At 36.8% G+C, this 19974-nt stretch overlaps 4 protein-coding genes across 4 annotated transcripts; 1 reads left to right on the top strand and 3 right to left on the bottom strand.

Annotated features, from left to right (window-relative positions):
- Window positions 1–230: 230 nt before the first annotated feature.
- LOC120276820 (L-type lectin-domain containing receptor kinase IX.1-like) lies at window positions 231–7860 on the top strand. Its single transcript, XM_039283536.1, has 2 exons — window positions 231–2369; window positions 7792–7860. The coding sequence occupies exon 1, from the start codon at window positions 260–262 to the stop codon at window positions 2315–2317; it is 2058 nt and encodes a 685-aa protein (XP_039139470.1). The 5' UTR covers window positions 231–259; the 3' UTR covers window positions 2318–2369; window positions 7792–7860.
- On the bottom strand, window positions 6421–11495 carry LOC120277579 (seed lectin-like). Its single transcript, XM_039284437.1, has 5 exons — window positions 10785–11495; window positions 7499–7636; window positions 6908–7040; window positions 6520–6633; window positions 6421–6446 (listed from the first exon to the last, which is right to left on the bottom strand). The coding sequence occupies exons 1-5, from the start codon at window positions 11493–11495 to the stop codon at window positions 6421–6423; spliced, it is 1122 nt and encodes a 373-aa protein (XP_039140371.1).
- Window positions 11496–15887: 4392 nt separating this feature from the next.
- On the bottom strand, window positions 15888–16752 carry LOC120277973 (RING-H2 finger protein ATL74-like). Its single transcript, XM_039284850.1, has one exon. It carries the CDS (start codon window positions 16630–16632, stop codon window positions 16039–16041), a length of 594 nt encoding a protein of 197 aa, XP_039140784.1. The 5' UTR covers window positions 16633–16752; the 3' UTR covers window positions 15888–16038.
- Window positions 16753–18033: 1281 nt separating this feature from the next.
- Window positions 18034–19954, bottom strand: LOC120277985 (cysteine-rich receptor-like protein kinase 25). Its single transcript, XM_039284857.1, has 4 exons — window positions 19089–19954; window positions 18729–18966; window positions 18439–18595; window positions 18034–18354 (listed from the first exon to the last, which is right to left on the bottom strand). The coding sequence occupies exons 1-4, from the start codon at window positions 19198–19200 to the stop codon at window positions 18178–18180; spliced, it is 684 nt and encodes a 227-aa protein (XP_039140791.1). The 5' UTR covers window positions 19201–19954; the 3' UTR covers window positions 18034–18177.
- Between the last annotated feature and the right edge of the window lie 20 nt (window positions 19955–19974).

Below are 19974 nucleotides of genomic sequence, written 5' to 3'. Positions count from 1 at the left end.
GTTGAATTGGAATTTTAAAAGCGACTTGTCCGGGTTGTAATTAAAAAAACATTTACCGGTCCAAAGAGCCACCAGACTGAATATTTTTTTTTTATTTTTTATTTAATAAAAATGACCAAATCATAGAGGAAGTGCACTAGACTAGAATGTTAATCCTAAATCGTGTATACACTATACATAAACACCAATGGTCCAATGTATATATAAACTTCTTGTGAGCAGTACTACTTCGTCCAAAGAAGCCTTGCACAGCATAACAATGTTTCAAAATTTCCTCTTCCTTTTCTTATCATTCTGTATTCTAACACCACCAACACCTGCAACTCCACTCTCTTTCAAAATAGATTTCAACGATCCCAATATCAGCAACAACATAACAACCAAATCAGATGCATTCATCAACAAAGGCATCCAACTCACCAAAGACGGTTACTACGACAATATCAAAAACAGCGTCGGCCGAGCATTCTACAAGGAGCCCATGTTCCTTTGGGACAGGCAAACCAGGGAACTCACCAATTTCACCACCCACTTCTCCTTCCAAATAGTTACCAAGTCGGGCAGCGGCGCCGATGGCCTAGCATTCTTCCTCTCCCCTGACCTCTCCGACGCCCCCAACAACTCGGCCGGTGGTTCTCTTGGCCTTTTTAGCAGCACCAACACCTCAGCTAACTCTCTGCTTCTCGCTGTGGAGTTTGACACCTATGAGAATTTTGGAATTGATCCTAACTATACTTATCCTCATTCTCACATCGGCATCGATATTAATTCCACTAAGTCATTGAAGACTGCTGAATGGATCGGTAGATTCAACACCGGTGATCCATTGAATGCCACTGTCTCATATAGTGGTGATACCATGAACTTGAGTGTCTTTTTGACGAACCACACAATGAATTTAAGTATTTCTTATGTGGTAGACTTGAGGAATATCTTGCCGGAAAATGTATATGTTGGATTTTCAGCAGCCACTGGAACGGATATACAGACTCATTCCATCTTAGCCTGGGATTTCAATTCGACTCTGGTGTCAAAAGCTTCAACTCCGACGCCGCCTGTGAGCAAGAAGAAAAGAAGCAAGATTGGTCTCTTAGTTGGTCTGAGCGTTGGTGCAGTAGTGCTAGTGATCGCCTTTGGGTTGCTCTGGTCTGTGCTGCGGATGAAGAGGCCGACAGAAACAACCGGCAACGAGGAAGAAGTGGAGATGGACTTGGCCATGGATGATGAGTTTGAGAGAGACAAGGGACCGAAGAAATTCCTTTATAGTGATCTTGCTAAAGCCACAAACAACTTTAGTGATGAAGAGAAGCTCGGAGAAGGAGGGTTTGGAAATGTCTACAAAGGTCTCTTGCAAGAAGAGAAACAAGTGGCTATCAAAAGGATCTCCAGAGGGTCCTCACAAGGCAAGAAGGAGTACATCTCCGAGGTGAAGATCATAAACAAAGTGAGACATCGAAATCTTGTGCAACTTGAAGGTTGGTGCCACAACCGAGGTGATTTCCTACTCGTTTATGAGTTCATGCCCAATAGCAGCCTCGACAAACATATTTACGGCAAGGAGAGACTGCTTTCATGGAGTCAGAGGTATAAGATTGCTGTTGATTTAGCTTCTGCTTTGTTGTATCTTCATGAAGGCTGGGAGCAGTGTGTGGTGCATAGAGATATCAAGCCAAGCAATGTGATGCTTGACTCTGCGTTCAATGCTAAACTTGGGGATTTCGGCCTGGCCAGACTTATAGACCATGATAGTGACTTACAGACAACCATTGTGGCAGGAACAAGAGGGTACATGGCGCCGGAGTACATCAACACTGGCAAGGCAAGTAAGGAGTCTGATGTTTATAGCTTCGGAATTGTCGCACTGGAGATATCGTGCGGCCGGAGGCCGGTGGACCTGAGGGAGGAGCCAGGTAAGGTGTTGCTTGTTGAGTTTGTATGGGATCTTTATGGGAAGGGTATGATTCTTGATGGAGCTGACAAAAGGCTTGAGAATGAGTTTGATGAGCATCAGATTGAGAGGTTGATGATTGTTGGTTTATGGTGTGCTCATCCTGATTATAAACTAAGGCCTTCTATGAGACAAGCCATTAGTGTTCTAAACTTTGAAGCTTCATTGCCTATACTTCCTTCAAAGATGCCTGTGCCTATGTACTTTGCACCACCATTGGATTTGGCTCACAGTGCATATGCATCAACCTCTTCTTCCGGTGGTTTTCATGGCACATCTCACACACACAGCAGCTATGCATCTTATTCTTCACAATCTACAGAGCCTGCAAGTACCTCTCAGTCTACCCATCTTCTTTCGTCCAGATAACAGAGGACTCATTGCAGGTTCATCTCATTTTCTTCAAGTGATGATGTTGATGGTAAATAATGCATATTCTTTATGTTATCAGATTTTGGTTTAACATGGTTTTTAGTTATATTATTTTCTTTTTTTTTGTATGCAAACTCAGAGCCTTCTCTGTTTATAGCAAGTTACAATGTCTAAAGCTCACATTTTAGATGTGCTGTTTAAATTCACATCAAACTTAGTCCTGTTTTATTTAGTGCTGCTGATGAACATAGTTTGATTAGAGCTACAATTTTTTTTTTCCGTTTGCTGATGAGCTACAAAACAAATTGGACTCAGTCTAAAGCGTGAAGCATCTTTTTGAGGTAATCTGCTTTCTCATTGACTTACTAAATAAATAAATGAAATTGGACTCTGTCCTGTCATAATTACAAAAAGTCCTTTCATGAACCGTCACCAAAAGCTACCAATGCATCCTTGATTCATTCAACCCCACCAAACCTGCTCCATTTGTCAGCATAAAGAACTTATCAAAACATAAGTACTTGTTGGATAAAACAGGGGAATCACCGGATCATTGTCATCAGTCATTTCCTAGTTTCACAAGATGCGTGTGTTCTCAACTTGCTTATGAGCGTCACCTCTGAGATATACTCCTTTCTCCCTTGACTAGAACCATTGATTGCAACCCCAAGGTTCTGTTCTTTAAGAAAACCTTGGTAAACACTTCCAAACCTGCCTCCTCCAAGCTTTCCTTCTTTTCTGAAGTTACTTGTTGCAGTACCCAGTTCATTGTAAGTGAACCTCTTTAGTCCTCTTCCTTTCTCAAACTTATCATCCATTGAAACATCCATCTCCTCGTCTTCATTCCTTCGCTACCATCTCCTCCTCCACAACACTAACAAGAGCATGCCAAATTGTTGAGTCCAGCCCATGCGGTGGGTTGGATGAAATAAAGGTTGGGCCCAAGGCTCATATTAACAGAAAAAAAGGATTAAAAAAAAAAAAGAACTATATCAACTATGGAGGGTAAAATAGTAATTTAAAAAGAGGCTTGAATATGGTCTTCCATCATTCCTATGATTGAGAAAAGGAATTGTACAACAATTTGAGAAAGAGAGAAGAGAAACCAAGAAGAAAAGGGAAGGAAGAGAGAGGGTTGAGATAGGGCAAGAGGTTAATTGACAAATCGGTGTCGGAGTTCATCCAAATTCATTGGAGTGATCCTTGAAAGTAGCTATCCTCGGCCTTAGAGTTTGCTTATTCAATTTTACCTTATTCTTGATGCTTGTTGTGTAGATCCATGCTTGTTGTTCAGGCTAGTGTGCGCCAGCAGAGAGGCCACACACGGTTGGCAGAAGGGTATGCGGGCTAATGTGCACCTGCACAAGAGGCCGCATGTGAACAATAACAATGCTACAACATTTTGAACAGTAGCATTGCTACAGTGCTTTCTGCTTGATTTTACACTATTGCACCGCTGGAAAACCCCAACAAGTGGTATAAGAGCTTTTAGGTTGGAAAGGGATTGTTTGTTATGAGTTGAGATGGCCGAACAAACTTCATGTGGGATGATAAAGCTAACCCAATTGAATTATTTGATTTGGAAGCGTATGATGTAAGATTTTCTTATTGTAAATGACTTGTACTTGCCGGTGATGGGCAAAGAAAAACCGGAGAAGGTGAGTGATAATGAATGGGAAATTTTACATCTAAAAGCTATGGCAAAAACTCGGCAATAGGTGGATGTAAGAATTTTTCATCACATTTCCGAAGAAGCCATGTATGAAAAGAACACTTCCAAGAACAAGGCCTCAATCATTCGAAAGCTAGTAAACTTGAAGTACAGAGACGGAAAATATATGGCAAAGCATACTAGTAAGTTCTAAGGTTTAGTGAACCAATTGGCTTTATTGAAGATGCCTCTTGAAGATGAGTTGCAAGCATTGTTACTCCTAAGCTCCTTGCCAGATAGTTGGGAAACTTTGGTGGTATCTCTAAGCACTTCAACATCAGGTGGAAAGCTAACCATGAAAATGGTTAAGGAAAGCCTATTGAATGAAGAGGCTAGAAGGAATGAGGAAGGTGAAACTTCTTCTGGGGTTTTTGTTTCAGAAAAGCTAGAAGGCTATGGTAGAAGAAAGAGCAGGTATTATCAAGGTCATGGCTACAAAGATACATTCAGAGGCAGGTCAAAGAACAGGAAAAACATCAAGTGCTTTCATTACAACAAGATGGGTCACATGAAAAAGGAGTGCAGGCTCCTTAAAAGAGAGCAGAGTGGTGGAAACAAAAAGGAGAAGAAGACTAATACAGTAGCCGCAAAGGGTGACATTAGTGTCATTTATGATGATAGCTGCATTAGTTTGGTGAGTCAAGAAGGTGATTGGGTGCTTGACTCAAGAGCCTCATTTCATGCTACGCCTTATAGTAACCTCTTTACTACATACTCCAGTGGTGACTTTAGAGTAGTAAAGATGAGAAATAGTGGTGCATTAAAGATAGTGCGTATTTGAGACATTTGCTTGGAGACCAATTAGGGGCTCAGGCTAGTTCTCAAGGGCGTTAGGCATGTTCTAGACATACGTCTAAATTTAATATCCACAGGCAAGCTTGATGATGAGGGGTTTGCCAGTTAGATTGGTGAAAGAAAGTACAAGCTCACCAAAGGATCCCTAGTAGTTGTTAGAGAAAGAAAATTGAACACACTCTATGTTATGCAAGCTAAGCTACACATATGAGAGTTGAATGTAGTTTTGAAAGATGCAAGCATTCAGCTATGGCACAGAAGACTTGGTCATGTTAGTAAGAAAGGGCTACAACTTCTCTCTAACAAAAATCTTCCACCGAACTTGCAAGGTGCGTCTCTCAAAACATGTGTTCACTGCTTAGTAGAAAACACATACAGTAGTATTTCATTCTCATCCCCCTTCTAGAAAATCAAATATTCTTGATTTGATTCATATTGATGTCTATTCTATGCAAGATAAAACACTTGGGGTGGACATTATTTTGCAACCTTCATATATGATCATTCAAGGAAGGATTGGGCAACTATACTGAAGACCAAAGATCAAGTGCTTGATATCTTCAGAGATTTCTTGCCAAGGTTGAAAAGAAGACAGGAAATAGTTAAAGGCAGTAAGAGCAAACAATGGTGGTGAATACAGAGGATCATTTGAGGAATATTGTAGATTTCATGGAATCAAACATAAGAAGACTCTAGCCAAGACACCTCAGCTCAATGGTGTTTCTGAGAGAATGAACATAACAATTGAAGAGGATCAGATGCATGCTCTCTCATACAAAGCTTCCTAAGTCCTTTTTGGGGGAGTTATGAGAATTGCAGTGGATATGATAAATCTTTCTCCAGCAGCAACTCTAGATGGTGATGTGTCAAACAGAGTGTGGACTGGGAAAGAAGTTTCTTGGGTAATTTTCTTGGTTAAGCACTAACCTTTGGTCATATTTCAATTTGAGAACCAACATTCAAAAAATATCAAAGTGAGCACTAACATTTAATTTGATTACACCGGTGAGGTTGTTGGGGTTTTCTGGTGAGAATTCTGTGACATGGACATTGAACTCTATCTTATCTTCACTCGTGAATGCTGCAACATAACAAGTGGGGGCGAAAAGGGGAAAAAGATGATGAGAACATAGGATGAAAAGGCTGATGTGGTAGCTAACATGATGGAGAAGTCCACATGTGGAGAAATTACTGATGTGGTAGAAACCGAGTGTGAAGATGACCTGGAGTCCGACATCCACATCACTGAATTCTCGCGGGAAAACTCCAATAGTCTCACCAATGTAACCAAATTAAATGTTAATACTCACTTTGATACATTTTGAATGTTGGTGCTCAAATTGAAATATGACCAAAGGTTAGTGCTCAGCCAAGAAAATTACCCGAAGTTTCTTATACTCATATATGAGTGAGCCAAACAGTAATCTTTGGTGGTAGAAGGCTGTGCGGGCTGGTGTGTACCCGAGAAAGGCCACACATAGTTGGCAAAAAGATGTGTGAGCTAGTGTGCACCCGCAAAAGAGGCCACACATGAATAATAATAATGCTACAGTATCATGAATAATATCATTATTGCAATGACTTCTACTGGTTTTTACACTGTTACACTGTGAGAAAATCCTGACACAAATAAGATAGCCAATACACCAAAACCAACAGCCAACCCCACTATAAGGGAGGAGAGAAGCATCACCTGGCGAGTTAAGGACACTATCGGAAACATTTGCCTCTTGCTGGTTAGGTGCCCTGGAGTGGAGGCGAAAATTATAACCCGCGAAGACAATCATCTTACTGGCGAGCTGGCTTTCTGCAGCAGAAGACATCCTCAAATGTCATTGTTCTTCAAGGGAATAGAACTTCCAATTGGTTGATAGAGGTTGTTAAGCTTATAGACTTTGATTTTTAGCTAGTTTTTGTGCTCTCGTTTTGTTTAGCTACTAGGTAGCTCCTTATGTTAAAAAAAATAAAAAATAAATAAAAAAAAAAAACCAGCCCAAGGGCAGTCTTACTTTTTTTCTCCTTCCACTCCAAACTTGAACTAAATTCCCGATATATTATAATATGTGTCTTAACAAACCCACCAGTGACTGCCGAAAAGCCAATAACAACATTTTCCGGCAAGAATTTTCTCAAATCTACCTTATAAGATAAACTTGAATTCCCACCAAAGACAAGATCTTTCTCAAAGTCAAGAACACACTCAGATTCATAGAACTAACAATATAAGATATTTCAATTTGGTAGGACACCTGGTTAGAAGCCAACTATGCCAAAAATATCTGCCATTCCTTTTTGAGGTTTGCAACAACTCCTGGATCTCCATCAAGCATTTCATACAGGGCCCTTTTTCCCCCACGAACTTCTTTTGGGCTGCTTCCATTTTGGATTTATTACCGCTCTTGAATTCCTTACTAGATTGTTCTAGTAATCAACATAATACTAGAATCTGGGCTTTAGAAAGTAATAAATCCTTCACGATGTGCTCCCTATATCATTTTTTCTCAGATGGTGGATTGCGTTGCCCACTGAAGCCAAATTTATGGAAAATAGGTTATCTTAGCAAGATTACACTGTTTTGCTGGTTAACATGAAACAATAAAATTCTTACTTTTGATAATCTCGCTTTACGAGGTTGTAATCTTTGTGCCACGGCTATATGTGTCCTATATTACCGGGCTACCGAAACCATTGATCATCTTTTCCTCAATTGCAATTTTGATGAACGTATTTGGTGCTTCTTCCGGCAAATCTGTGGATTGCAAATTTTCCCTCAGTTCATTGCTGATGTTTGAACCAGTTGGATTTTGTCCCTACAAACCTGACAACTGGTGTTATGGGATCTTCTTCTTCAAACAATTTTCTTGAATATTTGGCCCAAAAGAAATAGGAAAATTCTAAAACAATGTGTGCTTGCTCCTTTTTCTATCATATTTAAGATTATTTATGTTATTTTCTTGGATTTCAGCTTCTCCGGACCCACAACAACAACGAATTCCAAGCGAATCTATTCTTGCTCTCAAACGCTCATTGGATTTCCTGAGCACCGGTTTTAAAGACATCTCCAACGATCCGACTCCCTGATCCATGACTCTCCTTTCCAGTAGTTGAGTTGTTTCCATGTTACCTCTTGGTGGACATCGCCGACTCACTGCTTTTTAGCTTTTTGATGTTTTGTTGTTTCTTGCTCTTTTCTCGTTGTGTTTGTTCTTCACCTCTGATGATTACCTTGTTGTTTTTTAAATTTTTATGTTCTTACATTTTTTGTTTTCTTTTTTGGTTGTCATTGTTTTAGCTTCTTCGTTTCGTTTTCTTATAATGCTTTCCTTTGCTCAATAAATTTAGTGGTTTATCCACTTTTATCACAAAATATATATATATATATATATATATATATATATATATATATATATATATATATATATATATATATATATATATATTGTAATGAACTCCTTTAGTCCCACATCGGTTATGAGATGGAGTCCTTGTGTGCATATAAGTGGTGGGCATCCTTCACCACTAGGCCGGTCTTTTAGTGACACGCTCTCCTCACCACTTGTGTGCAATACATTGGTGCTCTCGTTGAGAGCCGGTGTGGGGCACGGTTGGGCCTGGTCCACATCATGTCTGGGCGGGTTCGCGGAGCGGGTGAAAACCCTGGTGGGTTCCAGAGTCCGGTGCCCAGATTACCCGGACTGACGAGGGCGTCAGTCTTGATCAGTGGGGTATTGTAATGAACTCTTTTAGTCCCACATCGGTTATGAGATGGAGTCTTTGTGTGCATATAAGTGGTGGGCATCCTTCACCACTAAACCGGTCTTTTGGTGACACGCTCTCCTCACCACTTGTGTGCATTATATATATATATATATATATATATTATAAGATATCCATGCATTAGCTTACCAGCCATTCTAGATACTAATATTCCATAATGCTTTCAACTGATTGAATAGAATTAACATTAATGCTAACATGGATTCCTGTTAAATGGTTTGCCCCCCTAGGATGATCACTAAAATTGATATTGAGAAAGCATATGACACGATTAGTTGGAGTGCAATTCTTGCCACCCTTGCGAAAATAAAGTTTCCTGTTAAATGGATCTCCTGGATTGAATCTTGTCTTAAGTCGACCTCTTTCTCTATCCTTGTCAATGGTTCCCCTTCTGAGTGGATCTCCACCTTCCGTGGTGTCCGGCAAGGGGATCCTATCTCTTCATATCTGTTCGTCCTAGTCTCTCAAAATCTATCCTCAATCCTTAATCGGGCCCTTTCTTCTGGTTTGATTCCTGGTTTTCATCCAAATCTAGCCTCTAATTTCAACCATCTCATGTATGCGGATGATTTAGTTATTATCACTAGAGCCTCTCGGTTTGCAGCTAGAAACGTCAAATTATCCTTGGACATTTATGCTAAACTGACAGGTCAAAGGGCTAATGTTTCCAAATCTGCTATATATCTTCCCTCTTGGTTTAACTTTCGGGTGGCCAGAAGCATTAAATCAATCCTGAACTTTAGTATTGCTTCTTTTCCACTAAATTACCTTGGCATCTTGATCTCTCCAAAAAAGCTTAATGTTTCTTGCTTCAAGCCCATGGTTGATAGGATCTCCCGTACTGTGTCTAGGTGGAAGCATCTTAAACTTTCTATGGCCCCCAAAACCACCCTCATTAACTCTTCTCTTCTTGCTATTCCAACCTATTACTTATCTATACTTCCCATTCCTGATTCCATCCTTAAGGAGATCACCAAGGTTATTAGGCACTTCTTTTGGCACAAGGGTGGCAATGGAAAGGGCATCCACGCGGTTTCTTGGAGTTGTATCACCGAATCTAAATCTGAGGGGGGCCTTGCTCTTTGTAACCTTCTTATTGCTAAGCATTCGCTTAAAGCTAAGCATGTGTTCAAACTTCTTAACTCGGTTGATGATATTTGGGTTGATATTGTGCATCTTAAATATGGTCATTTTAATCATTGGAGGGATTGTGTGCCTCGTAATTGTTCCTGGTTTTTTAAAGGTCTCTGCCATACTGCTGCTGTTATTAAACCTTTTTGCTGGATTAGATCTGTTAACCCTGTCTGTACATCTCTGCTTTATGATCCTTGGTGTTTTGAGACACCCCTTGCTTTCAAACCTACTTTTATCAATATGCATGTTAATTTGGAAACTATGACCTGCACTGATTTATGTTCTGATAATGTTTGGAACTTCAATTGCCTTGTGCATTTGTTTGGGTCTCATGCTGGTGAGATCAGAGATAATTTGGGCCATATTGATCCTCTTGGGCATAACCTTTGGGTCTGGGCTCCTTCTGTCCAGTCTCACAGAATTGCATCTAGTGTGTATCATTCTCTAAATTCAAATCCCTCAAATGCTTTTGGCTGGGATGGGTGGAGGAAACTTTGGCGTCTGAAGGTCATGCCTAAGGTTAGGCATTTTCTGTGGCTTGTATTTCATGGTAGACTTGCTACCGCTGAATTTCTTTATGCTATTAATTTGGGTCCCAGAAGAATGTGTGTCTTCTGCAATCTGGCTTTTGAAACCTCTGAGCATCTGTTTTCCCAATGCTGTAAAATTCAGGGCCTTTGGAATCATATTTCTTCACTTATATCCAAACAGATTGTTTTTCCGGATGGGTTTATCTCTGGAAGCTGGCTTCTTCATTATCATCTACCTTCTAGGTGTATTGCTCTGATTGCTATGACAGCTTGGTTTGTCTGGAAGGCTAGATGTGATGCAATCTTTAGAAACATTTCTCCAAATTTTGTTCATATTGCTCACAGAGCCATTTCTTATACTAATGTTATGAAATATATTGGTAATTCTATGTGCAGAAATGTTTTGGTTAGCAATTTTTGCAGCCTTGATGGTCCTACCCTGTTTGCTGCATCGGCATGGAATGAACATACCCAGGTTTGTCGTGGTGCCTTCTTTCTAGCTTCTTCTAATGCCAACATTTTCCGGCAAGAATTTTCTCAAATCTACCTTATAAGATAAACTTGAATTCCCATCAAAGACAGGATCTTTCTCGTAAGTCAAGAACACACTCAGATTCATAGAACTAGCATTATAAGAAATCCATGCATTAGCTGGCCTGCCATTCTTTATACTACTATTCCATTTAATACTTTCAACTGATTGAATAGAATTAACATTAATCCCAACATGATCATCACTAGGATCCCAATCATTCTTGAAACTATCAAACTCCACAGCAACAATAGAATTAGCAGTCACGTTGATGGACTTTGTAGTAGTGTTAACAAGACCAAGAAAGCCACCTGCTGAGCTGAAGGGAATGATAGAAGGATCAGGAGAGAGGAAGAAGGCAAGACCATCACCATATACTGACTCATTGAATGAATTAATTTGGAAGGTGAAACGAGTGGTGAAGTCAGTCATCTCCCCTGTTTTTGAGTCCCATATGAGAACCTTGTCAGCGTAGACTGCCCGTCCTACGCTGCCAGTGATTGATTCTCCGAATTGATCTTTGGTGATTTGGATGCCTTTGCTGAAGAATGCATCACTTTGGTATTTTATGCATTGAGTGTTCTGGTTTGGAGTGCACTCATGGCTCTGTTTAGACTCTGTGAAGTTGAATGTAAAAGAGAGTCCAGTTACAGAGGAGAACAAGAAGAGGAAGATGAGTTTGGAAGAAGGAGCCATTTTTACAATAGAGTTTGGAAGAAGAGCTTGCTTTGTTTGAGGTTATATTAGTTATTCGGTGGATTAGGTGATGGTTTTACTTTGGTTTGGTTATTGATTAAATAATGACCTGACAGTTGAAAGTGTTCTTGTTTTGGAAGTTGATTAAGAAGAAAATAAATATAAAAGGAATTGGAAAACAAGATTGTGGCACGGTCTTTGGCGGTTGGTGCTTGTGAATGCAAATTGTGAAATTTTGTTTTTACTAAGAAATTGTGAACATATTTCATGAAAGCGAGAAAATTGTCTCGGGAAGAAAGGACCAGTCACGATTTGATCGTTCCATTTTTTAGTAGAGAGAGAAATGAAGTATCAATTAACTGCAATTGATGGTAAGATGAAAAGGTATGAATTTATAAAAATTTGTTTTTTACTAAGAAGCGACAAGCGCCCTCGCCCTCCTCCCCCAAGCACCACTTACAAATAGGTATGGAAAAGATGTATTAGTTACAGTGGTTTATAGACCTCGTAGAAAAATCTTTAACAGATGAATATTTTTTTTATTTTATTTAAAGAGACCAATTTGTTCATTTGAGGGAATGATAGTGATTTTAATCATATTTTTTTAAATAAAATAGATAAATCACGAATTTATTGAAAAAAAAAAGACAAGTACAATAAACTAATAAACAAGTAAAAAAACAAAGAAGCATAACCAACCAGATTTTAGGGGCTCTCACTAGTAATGAGGCATCACCTAAACTTTACAACATGAAACAAAGATACAAAACAAGCAACAAACACAATTGAGACAGCGAAGGCCACCAGGAGAAGGTATCGGTCTGCATCAGTTGTTCAGAAGAAGAGAATGGGGTGAATCATTCCCGAATTAAAAACTCCGGGGGAATTCTAATTTTTATATAATAAATAAATTTTAAAAAAACAATATAGATTATATGATAACTTAATATTTGTATGACTAAAGATTGAAATCTACTCCTTGAGAGCTTGTGTGGGATCCATAGTGGATGGTGTCTTTTTCTTAAATTCATGAGGTTTTTTTTTTACTAAAAAAACCCCATTTGCAGTTTTATTTTCATTTTTTTCCGTCTCTATTATATAGTATTTTATTTCTTTTTCCAAATCAAAAACCAAAGGTTCAAATTAATTTGAAGCCTATTCATAATTTTCAAAAAAATTACTAAATAAGAAGAATGAAAAAATAAGAATAGAAATGAAGAAAATATTTGGTTAAAAAGATTGAAAGTCAAAAATAAAAAAATAGGAAGAAATATAGCAAAGCTACATTTTTTTTTCCATATACAAATAATGGACATTTCATACCGTGTGTTATGTTTAATGCCCTTATGTAAATTACAATTTTTTATTTTAGTTATTTTAATTAAATCATTCAGTTAATTATTATTTATTTTAATTATTACAATTTAATATTTAAATTTGATAAGTCATGTTGATTACTATTCATTTTAATTATTATATTTAAATATTAAATTAGATAATTCATGGTAATTACTCTTCACTTTGATTACTACAATAAAACATTTTATTTTTGATAAATCACATTAATTATTATTCACTATAATTATTACATTTAAATATTTCAATTATAATATTTTAATTAAAAAGGCAAATATGTAATTATACGACAAAGGAGTGGACACTCCCTCATGTTGACCCACCACCACCCCAAACGGGCTAGATCTATTTTTATATATATATATATATATATATATATATATATATATATTCACTTTACATGTTATTAAATCTAAAATTGAGTTCATTGTGTTTGCATATCCATATAAAACTGGATTGATTCTAAGATTCATTGTTAATTTACAATATTTATGATAAAATTTAATTTACGATATATACATAATGTTGTCTTCTTTTAAGAAAGTATAGGAAATACTATTTCAACCAGTAGTATTATAATACTATGTAAATATTGTAAATAATATTTTATTAGTATTGTTCGTATTCAATCATTGTTCATTGGGTATCTATGAGGGGATGTCATTTTGTCCTCTTTAGAGTTTCTTTTATAGGAAATACTATTTCAACCAGTAGTGTTATAATACTATGTAAATATTGTAAATAATATTTTATTAGTATTGTTCATTGGGTATCTATGAGGGGATGTCATTTTTTTTCCCCTTTAGAGTTTCTTTTCATCTCAGGTCCATGGATCATTTAATAGTTTGGAATGGTATACAAAGTCAACATATCTTAATTAATAATTAAATAAAATAAGATTTATGCATGGTTACACAAACCATAGAGGGTAGTTCTAGATCTGGGCCAACTCAAACTATTAGCATGGCAAGGGAAATTTTGATTTTTAAAAAATCTTCTGAACTTGCGTATAGTAGGACTCTAATCACATCATATGATGTTTAGCCGAGTTAATAAATCCCTAGGGGATTATTAAGCTATTGTAATTTGTGCACCTCCGTACCTATTTACCTGTCGCTTGACATCTCTTTGTGGGGTAATGCTCATCTTTTTTATCAAAAATAATAATAATAAAATAATAATAAATGGAACTTCAAAGTTTAGAACACTTATGGAACGTTTATTGTTACATGGAAGGCCTTAGATTATAATCAAGATTAGCACACCCTAAGCTAACAACTAACAACCTTTCCAACTCAAGCTTGTTCATTAACGTTAATTGTTGAATTGAAACTCCAAGAGAGAATGCTGTTTGTCACTGCTGTCCCATTTCTGTCTGATGAGAACCCAATATGCACAAACTCCGGCAAGATTTCAGAAGTAAAGGGAATTATTTTGAACAAGTAAACAAGAAGAAGACTTGGCTTGCCATTAATTGTATCACAGATGTAATCTTTACATAATTCTTTGCTTTTATAGACTTCATATTTTCAGTGTCAGTAATACAGTGATCTTTGATAGTATCCAACTCTTTCGGATGACAATGAATTATAACAAGAGAATGATATGGTATATACCTTGCATTGCAGTAAAGGTTATTGTCTTGTAATTTGGAAGGGATAAAATTGGCTGCTGAATGGATTAGGAGAGTAAACTAAGTGACAATGCTAAGACAGTGGAAGATCCATGTGGCATATCAATTATCATCAATTGATTGTTGCAAACTTTAAGGAATATTATGACCAATAATTTAGCAAGAGTTCAGCTGTGATTAGTTCCACACTGAACCAAAAAGTTGAAAAGAGAAATGGAAAGACAAAGGACAAAGGGAAGTGACCCCAGATCAGGATAGTGCTGCCAGCATCTCATGCTTTCTTCTTTGGAATTCAAGAAAGCAAGATGACAAGAGGTCACCTTCTCTTTGTAGTGGATAACATCAAGTTGCTCACCAAGCGCCATCACCTAATTCTCTTTAACACCCTCAATCGTAGTCTAAATTTATAGCTCTCCAAACATATAAGATATCATATAAATTTATATACAATTGTAAAGATTCAAGATATTTAATTTTCATCCAAATACCAAGAAAAGATATATATATATATATATATATATAGAGGACCATTCTTCTATGGACGTCCAATAAATAAAAAATCTATAGACGTTTATTATTAACGGTTGGATCTCAATCCAACGGCCAACAATGATAAACAACAGTTAGTACAGTAATAAATACAACAATTACTGTTTGAAACAGTACAGCACACAGTACTACTGTTCATTAATGTCCGCCGTTAGATCGCGATCCAACAGTTGATAATTGGATGTCTATAAATAAGAATCTATAGACGTTTATAGAGGACGTTTTGCTATATATATATATATATATATATATGAGGAAAGATCACAGAACATACCCAGATTTGGAAAAGCTTGAGAGAGAATAAGAATGAGAGAATAGGAAGAGATGGGTGCATGAAGATTAGTATACTATGTATTCCACTTTTCATTCTAGTATATATATATATATATATATAAAGTAAATTTTTAGTCTAGCTTACACGCCCCTCCTCATGAAACTAGATAGGGGCAAATTTGTCAAGATCTCTACACCGACGGAAATATTTAAAATTATTTTTAAAATAAACAACTAAATTGATAAATTTTAGCCAATGACTGTGCATGTGTTTATGTTTTACACTTCATGCATTTTTTTTTTACAAAGTAAAGAACAAACGGGTATAAAGATGCACTAGTTATGATGACTTGACTGACCTCCTAGAGATAAATCCTCGTCATGCAACTTTTGGAGGAGAAGAACAAGAGGTATTTCTCATACACATAACTCTTATAGAGGATCTAAAAAGTGAATTATAATATGAAAAATTTAAACTCGAGACCTCTCAATCACAAACATAGGCTCACAGTTCCTTCACGCATGTATTTGTCCAGTGCACACAGGGAATATATATATTTATATATATATGACCAGGCAGAGTTGCGTGTAAAGTCAACCACTTTGTTGAATGTAAGTTTGACAGACAATACACATAAAAATTAGAAATATGTGATTATCATTCACAAATTAAAAGCCAAACTCGAGATTCTCAAAGTAATTAATTAAAAAAAAAAAACAAAATAAAAAAACTTAGACCTCCAGCGCCGACAACGACGACAGCCGGCGCCGGCACGTCGGACAAGAAGAATGAGAGAGCAGCCACTTATCAACGCATGCAACGTGGAAACGATGACTGCATGCAGGAAGAACACGTACAGTATCACCATCACAGAAGTCCACCAAACATATAGCACACCTTGAAGTCGACTCCGCCGGCGATCCTGCCGCCGGCGCTGCATAGGTTGCCACCGGCAGCGCCACCACCTCCTCCTTCTTCAACCCAGCATTCATCCTCCTTGCAACCACCCACCCGGCCGGCTCCGTCAGTGCACGTCTCGTGCACCGCACCACACACTGCAGCATAGTGTTCAGCCCCAGCGCACACACCAGCGCGCAAATCATGGCGGCCAAGATCACTACCACATCATAGTTCAGAGTACTTCTTTGGTGCTTCTGATCTGTGGAACTTACAGGGCTGGTAGTGTTGTGATCCTCCATTGATGATGAAGCTGTGGAGATGAAGAGAAAGAAGTATAATCTCAGGTGAGGTGTATAAGAGGTTGAGTGGAGAAACATAAACCACGTTGGAGAAGTAGATGTTGATGAGGAGATGGGGACCTCCATGAGAAGAGATAAGAGTTAGTGTTTGCCTAGGATATGCTTTACATGATAAGCCACTACTACACTTTGCTTTTCTTTTCTTTTCTTTTCTTTTCTTTTCTTTGTATTAATTAAATAATGCGCATCAAGAGCATATATATATATATATATATATATATTCCATGATTTTCAAACATTGCAGGCATTATTGAGTGCTGCCATTAATCTGAACCGGAATTGCATGGTGCAGAGATGATGATCTTGTTTGGGACACTGGTTAGTTGCTATGGCGTCCTATATATCATTGAGAAATCTTGACTTTCATTGTCATGATAAGCTAGGAAAGTTGCATTTGTATTTAAGATGGGAAGAACGTCCTTTTTATGTCCTTATCCATAAGTTGCAATAGTGACCCTTCTTCATCAACCTTCTCTCTTCTTAGCCTACAGTGCATGTTCACAGTACCACTAAACAAATTAAAAAAAAAATTGGTTTTCACATAATGAGCAAGATTGATTAAGAGGACAAACACAGGAAGTCAAGAAACCATGCATGAAAGAAAATTATGCTTAATTGAATTGTTAGTCTCTACTACCCGTTCTTTATGTGGTTGTTCTTGCCAAGACCCACATATACACCGCTAGTGAACATGTGTTCTTGCTCTAAATATTTATGTGTCCATCTGTACATTTTGTGCTTTGTCTATCCTGTTGTACACCTGTACCAAAGTTTGATTTTCTAGTTGAGTTATGGTTTATCTACATTTTTAAGGAAAAAAAAAAAGAATACATGTTGCTATAATATAAACAGTTCAATAATTGTATTTTAGGATTCATGTGAGACACTCACCTATTAACTATGAAATACATGTCACAACATGCTCTTCATAAAATTAGAAAATACTTTTTTTTTGAAATACAGTATATATGTGTGCAATACATGTCACAACATGCTACTTCATAAATTAGAAAATACTTTTTAATATAACTACAAATTTTAATTTATTGTTATTAAAAAAATTAAAAATGTTTTATTTCTTACATATTTTAAAATTTATAAAATAAATACATTTTAAAATCAGTAGAATTTCTGAAATTGATAAAAAAAAATTGTGAGATTCTCTAAATTGATAATCAAAATTTATAAATAATTCTAGAATAACTAAAATTTCTAAATTTGATAATTTTTAGAAACTTTAGATATTTATAAAAAAAAAATTATGTATTTAATTGAATTTTTTAAAGAAAATATTTTTTGAAATTTTCACATTGATGATGCGCATGATACCACATGTAAACAAATACTCATCAATTACCACACCACTGAAATATATCCACATCAACATTAAACAAAATTTCAAATATGAAATATATGAACGTGTAAAAATGCCATATAAGGAGGGGAATAATCATCCAAATGAATCTATAGTACAAGAACCAAAATGTTCTTTTCTAAATTATAAAGGCAAAAGTGCACACACTATAGTATAAAGACCAACAGTGCATTTATATACATACATACATACAAATGTATAAACCTATGGTTGGACTGATAATTCATTCTGGAAAACTACTCATTGTCAAGCATGCATAGAACATCTTTCATGGTGGGTCTATCTGCTGGATTTTCTTCAATACAGTGTAACCCAATCTTGACACATTTCATTGCTTGTTGTTCATTATAATTCTGATTTAAGTCCTCATCTATAAGCTCCAAAAACGTCCCTTCATTACCAACCTTCTTCGCCTAGTGATCACAGTACCATTAAACAAATCAAGAACAAGAATTGGGATAAAAATCATACATAACAAACAAGAACAACAGCCTTACATAGCTTTGGAGGTCAGGAAGACCCTTATCACAGATGAAATAGTAACTATTGTTCTTCTTTCCACTAACAATCTCCAGTATGAGAATACCAAAACTGAAAACATCTGACTTGCCTGAATAAAGGTTAGAGGAAAGATACTCTGGTGCCATATATCCCCTGCATCATCAAAGAGTGTTTGTGCATGTTAAAACTTTCCTAGCTTGCAAATGACTTGAAAATGTATATATATATATATATATATCTATATATGTATGTATGTATGTATATATGTACATATGTATAGTTTAACCTTGTTCCAGCTATGTGACATGTATAGGCATGAGTCTGATCATCTCCCAGAATCCTTGCCAAACCAAAGTCTGATATTTTAGGGTTCATATTTCCATCCAGCAAGACATTACTAGCTTTGAGATCACGATGAATGATTGGAGTCGATAAACCGAGATGAATATAAGCAAGGCCTCTAGCAACTCCATCAATGATATTGTATCTGGTTTGCCATGGAAGTAACTGACGATTGACTTGATCTACATGAAAGACATACAGTGAAGTTAGCTTCATAGTGACTGCATTGAGGTAGATATATATATATATATATATATATATATATATATATATATATATATATATATATGCTTAGATTACATACTAAATAGAAACATATCAAGGCTCTTGTTTTCCAGGGACTCATAAACAAGAAGTTGCTCATTTCCATGACTTGCAAACCCAAAGAGTTCCACAAGGTTTCTGTGCTTCGCCATTGCAAGGGATTCAACCTCACTTCTTATTGCTCTCACCCCTTGCTCGATGTCCCAGACATTCTGCAGAAAGCTTCTTCACTGCTATCTGTTCTCCATGAAGTACTCCTTTATATACTGATCCAAATCCTCCTTGTCCAAGCTTGTTATCATCAGAGAAGTAAATTTGTTGCAGCTTTAAGCTCATCAAATCTGTAAACTTTGAAAAGTCCTGATCTGATTTGCAGTTGATTCAAATAGCTGTATCAAGTCCATGTAAAATAAATACAGTTAAAAAAAAATTATAGAGTGGAACCTACTTTGTAGCCTGAAACAGGTTTATCTGCAACTGCGCCTGAAGTAAATCAAATTGAAAGATTATGACACTAGCTAGCAGTCATGGGTAAGGAAGACAAAATAAAAATTAAAAAGAAAGCGTATAGTAGTACTTACAAACAATCAAAACTAAAGCCTTTTCTCCTGAGTACATGAAAGGCAAAAGCGCGATGAACATTAAAACAAAAACCACTGACGCAATGATGATTGCCACAAGAGGAACTCTGACAGATGTATTTATCGTATATTCAGGAGTATTTTCACGAGCTGGAGCTGCAGTAACAGATGCAAACTTCAGCTTTTCTAGTTAGTCTAAGTGAATCCACATAAACTATATTGACAGGTATGGTCTACATATATCAGTGAGGGATCAGAAATCTCTATAGGCAACAATTGATAGCTTGGAGAAAGGATGCATTTTGTGTGATGTGAAGAGCAAAAGAGCAAAAATAATAACAATTA

This window comes from Dioscorea cayenensis, chromosome 15, assembly GCF_009730915.1.
Source record: "Dioscorea cayenensis subsp. rotundata cultivar TDr96_F1 chromosome 15, TDr96_F1_v2_PseudoChromosome.rev07_lg8_w22 25.fasta, whole genome shotgun sequence".
Lineage (NCBI taxonomy): Eukaryota > Viridiplantae > Streptophyta > Magnoliopsida > Dioscoreales > Dioscoreaceae > Dioscorea > Dioscorea cayenensis.
This window is presented reverse-complemented; position numbering and strand designations above follow the sequence as displayed.

Coding starts and splice junctions, on each gene's coding strand:
- LOC120277985 (XM_039284857.1), bottom strand. CDS start 19,200: ATGGCGAAGCACAGAAACCTTGTGGAACTCTTTGGGTTTGCAAGTCAT. Junction 18,967..19,088: donor CCTTGATATGTTTCTATTTA/GTATGTAATCTA, acceptor TCTTTCATGTAG/ATCAAGTCAATCGTCAGTTA. Junction 18,355..18,438: donor TTCCTGACCTCCAAAGCTAT/GTAAGGCTGTTG, acceptor TGTGATCACTAG/GCGAAGAAGGTTGGTAATGA.
- LOC120276820 (XM_039283536.1), top strand. CDS start 260: ATGTTTCAAAATTTCCTCTTCCTTTTCTTATCATTCTGTATTCTAACA.
- LOC120277579 (XM_039284437.1), bottom strand. CDS start 11,495: ATGGCTCCTTCTTCCAAACTCATCTTCCTCTTCTTGTTCTCCTCTGTA. Junction 6,634..6,907: donor TGGCTTTTCGGCAGTCACTG/GTGGGTTTGTTA, acceptor CTTCTGCTGCAG/AAAGCCAGCTCGCCAGTAAG. Junction 6,447..6,519: donor TAGTGTCCTTAACTCGCCAG/GTGATGCTTCTC, acceptor TATTTGTGTCAG/GATTTTCTCACAGTGTAACA.
- LOC120277973 (XM_039284850.1), bottom strand. CDS start 16,632: ATGGAGGTCCCCATCTCCTCATCAACATCTACTTCTCCAACGTGGTTT.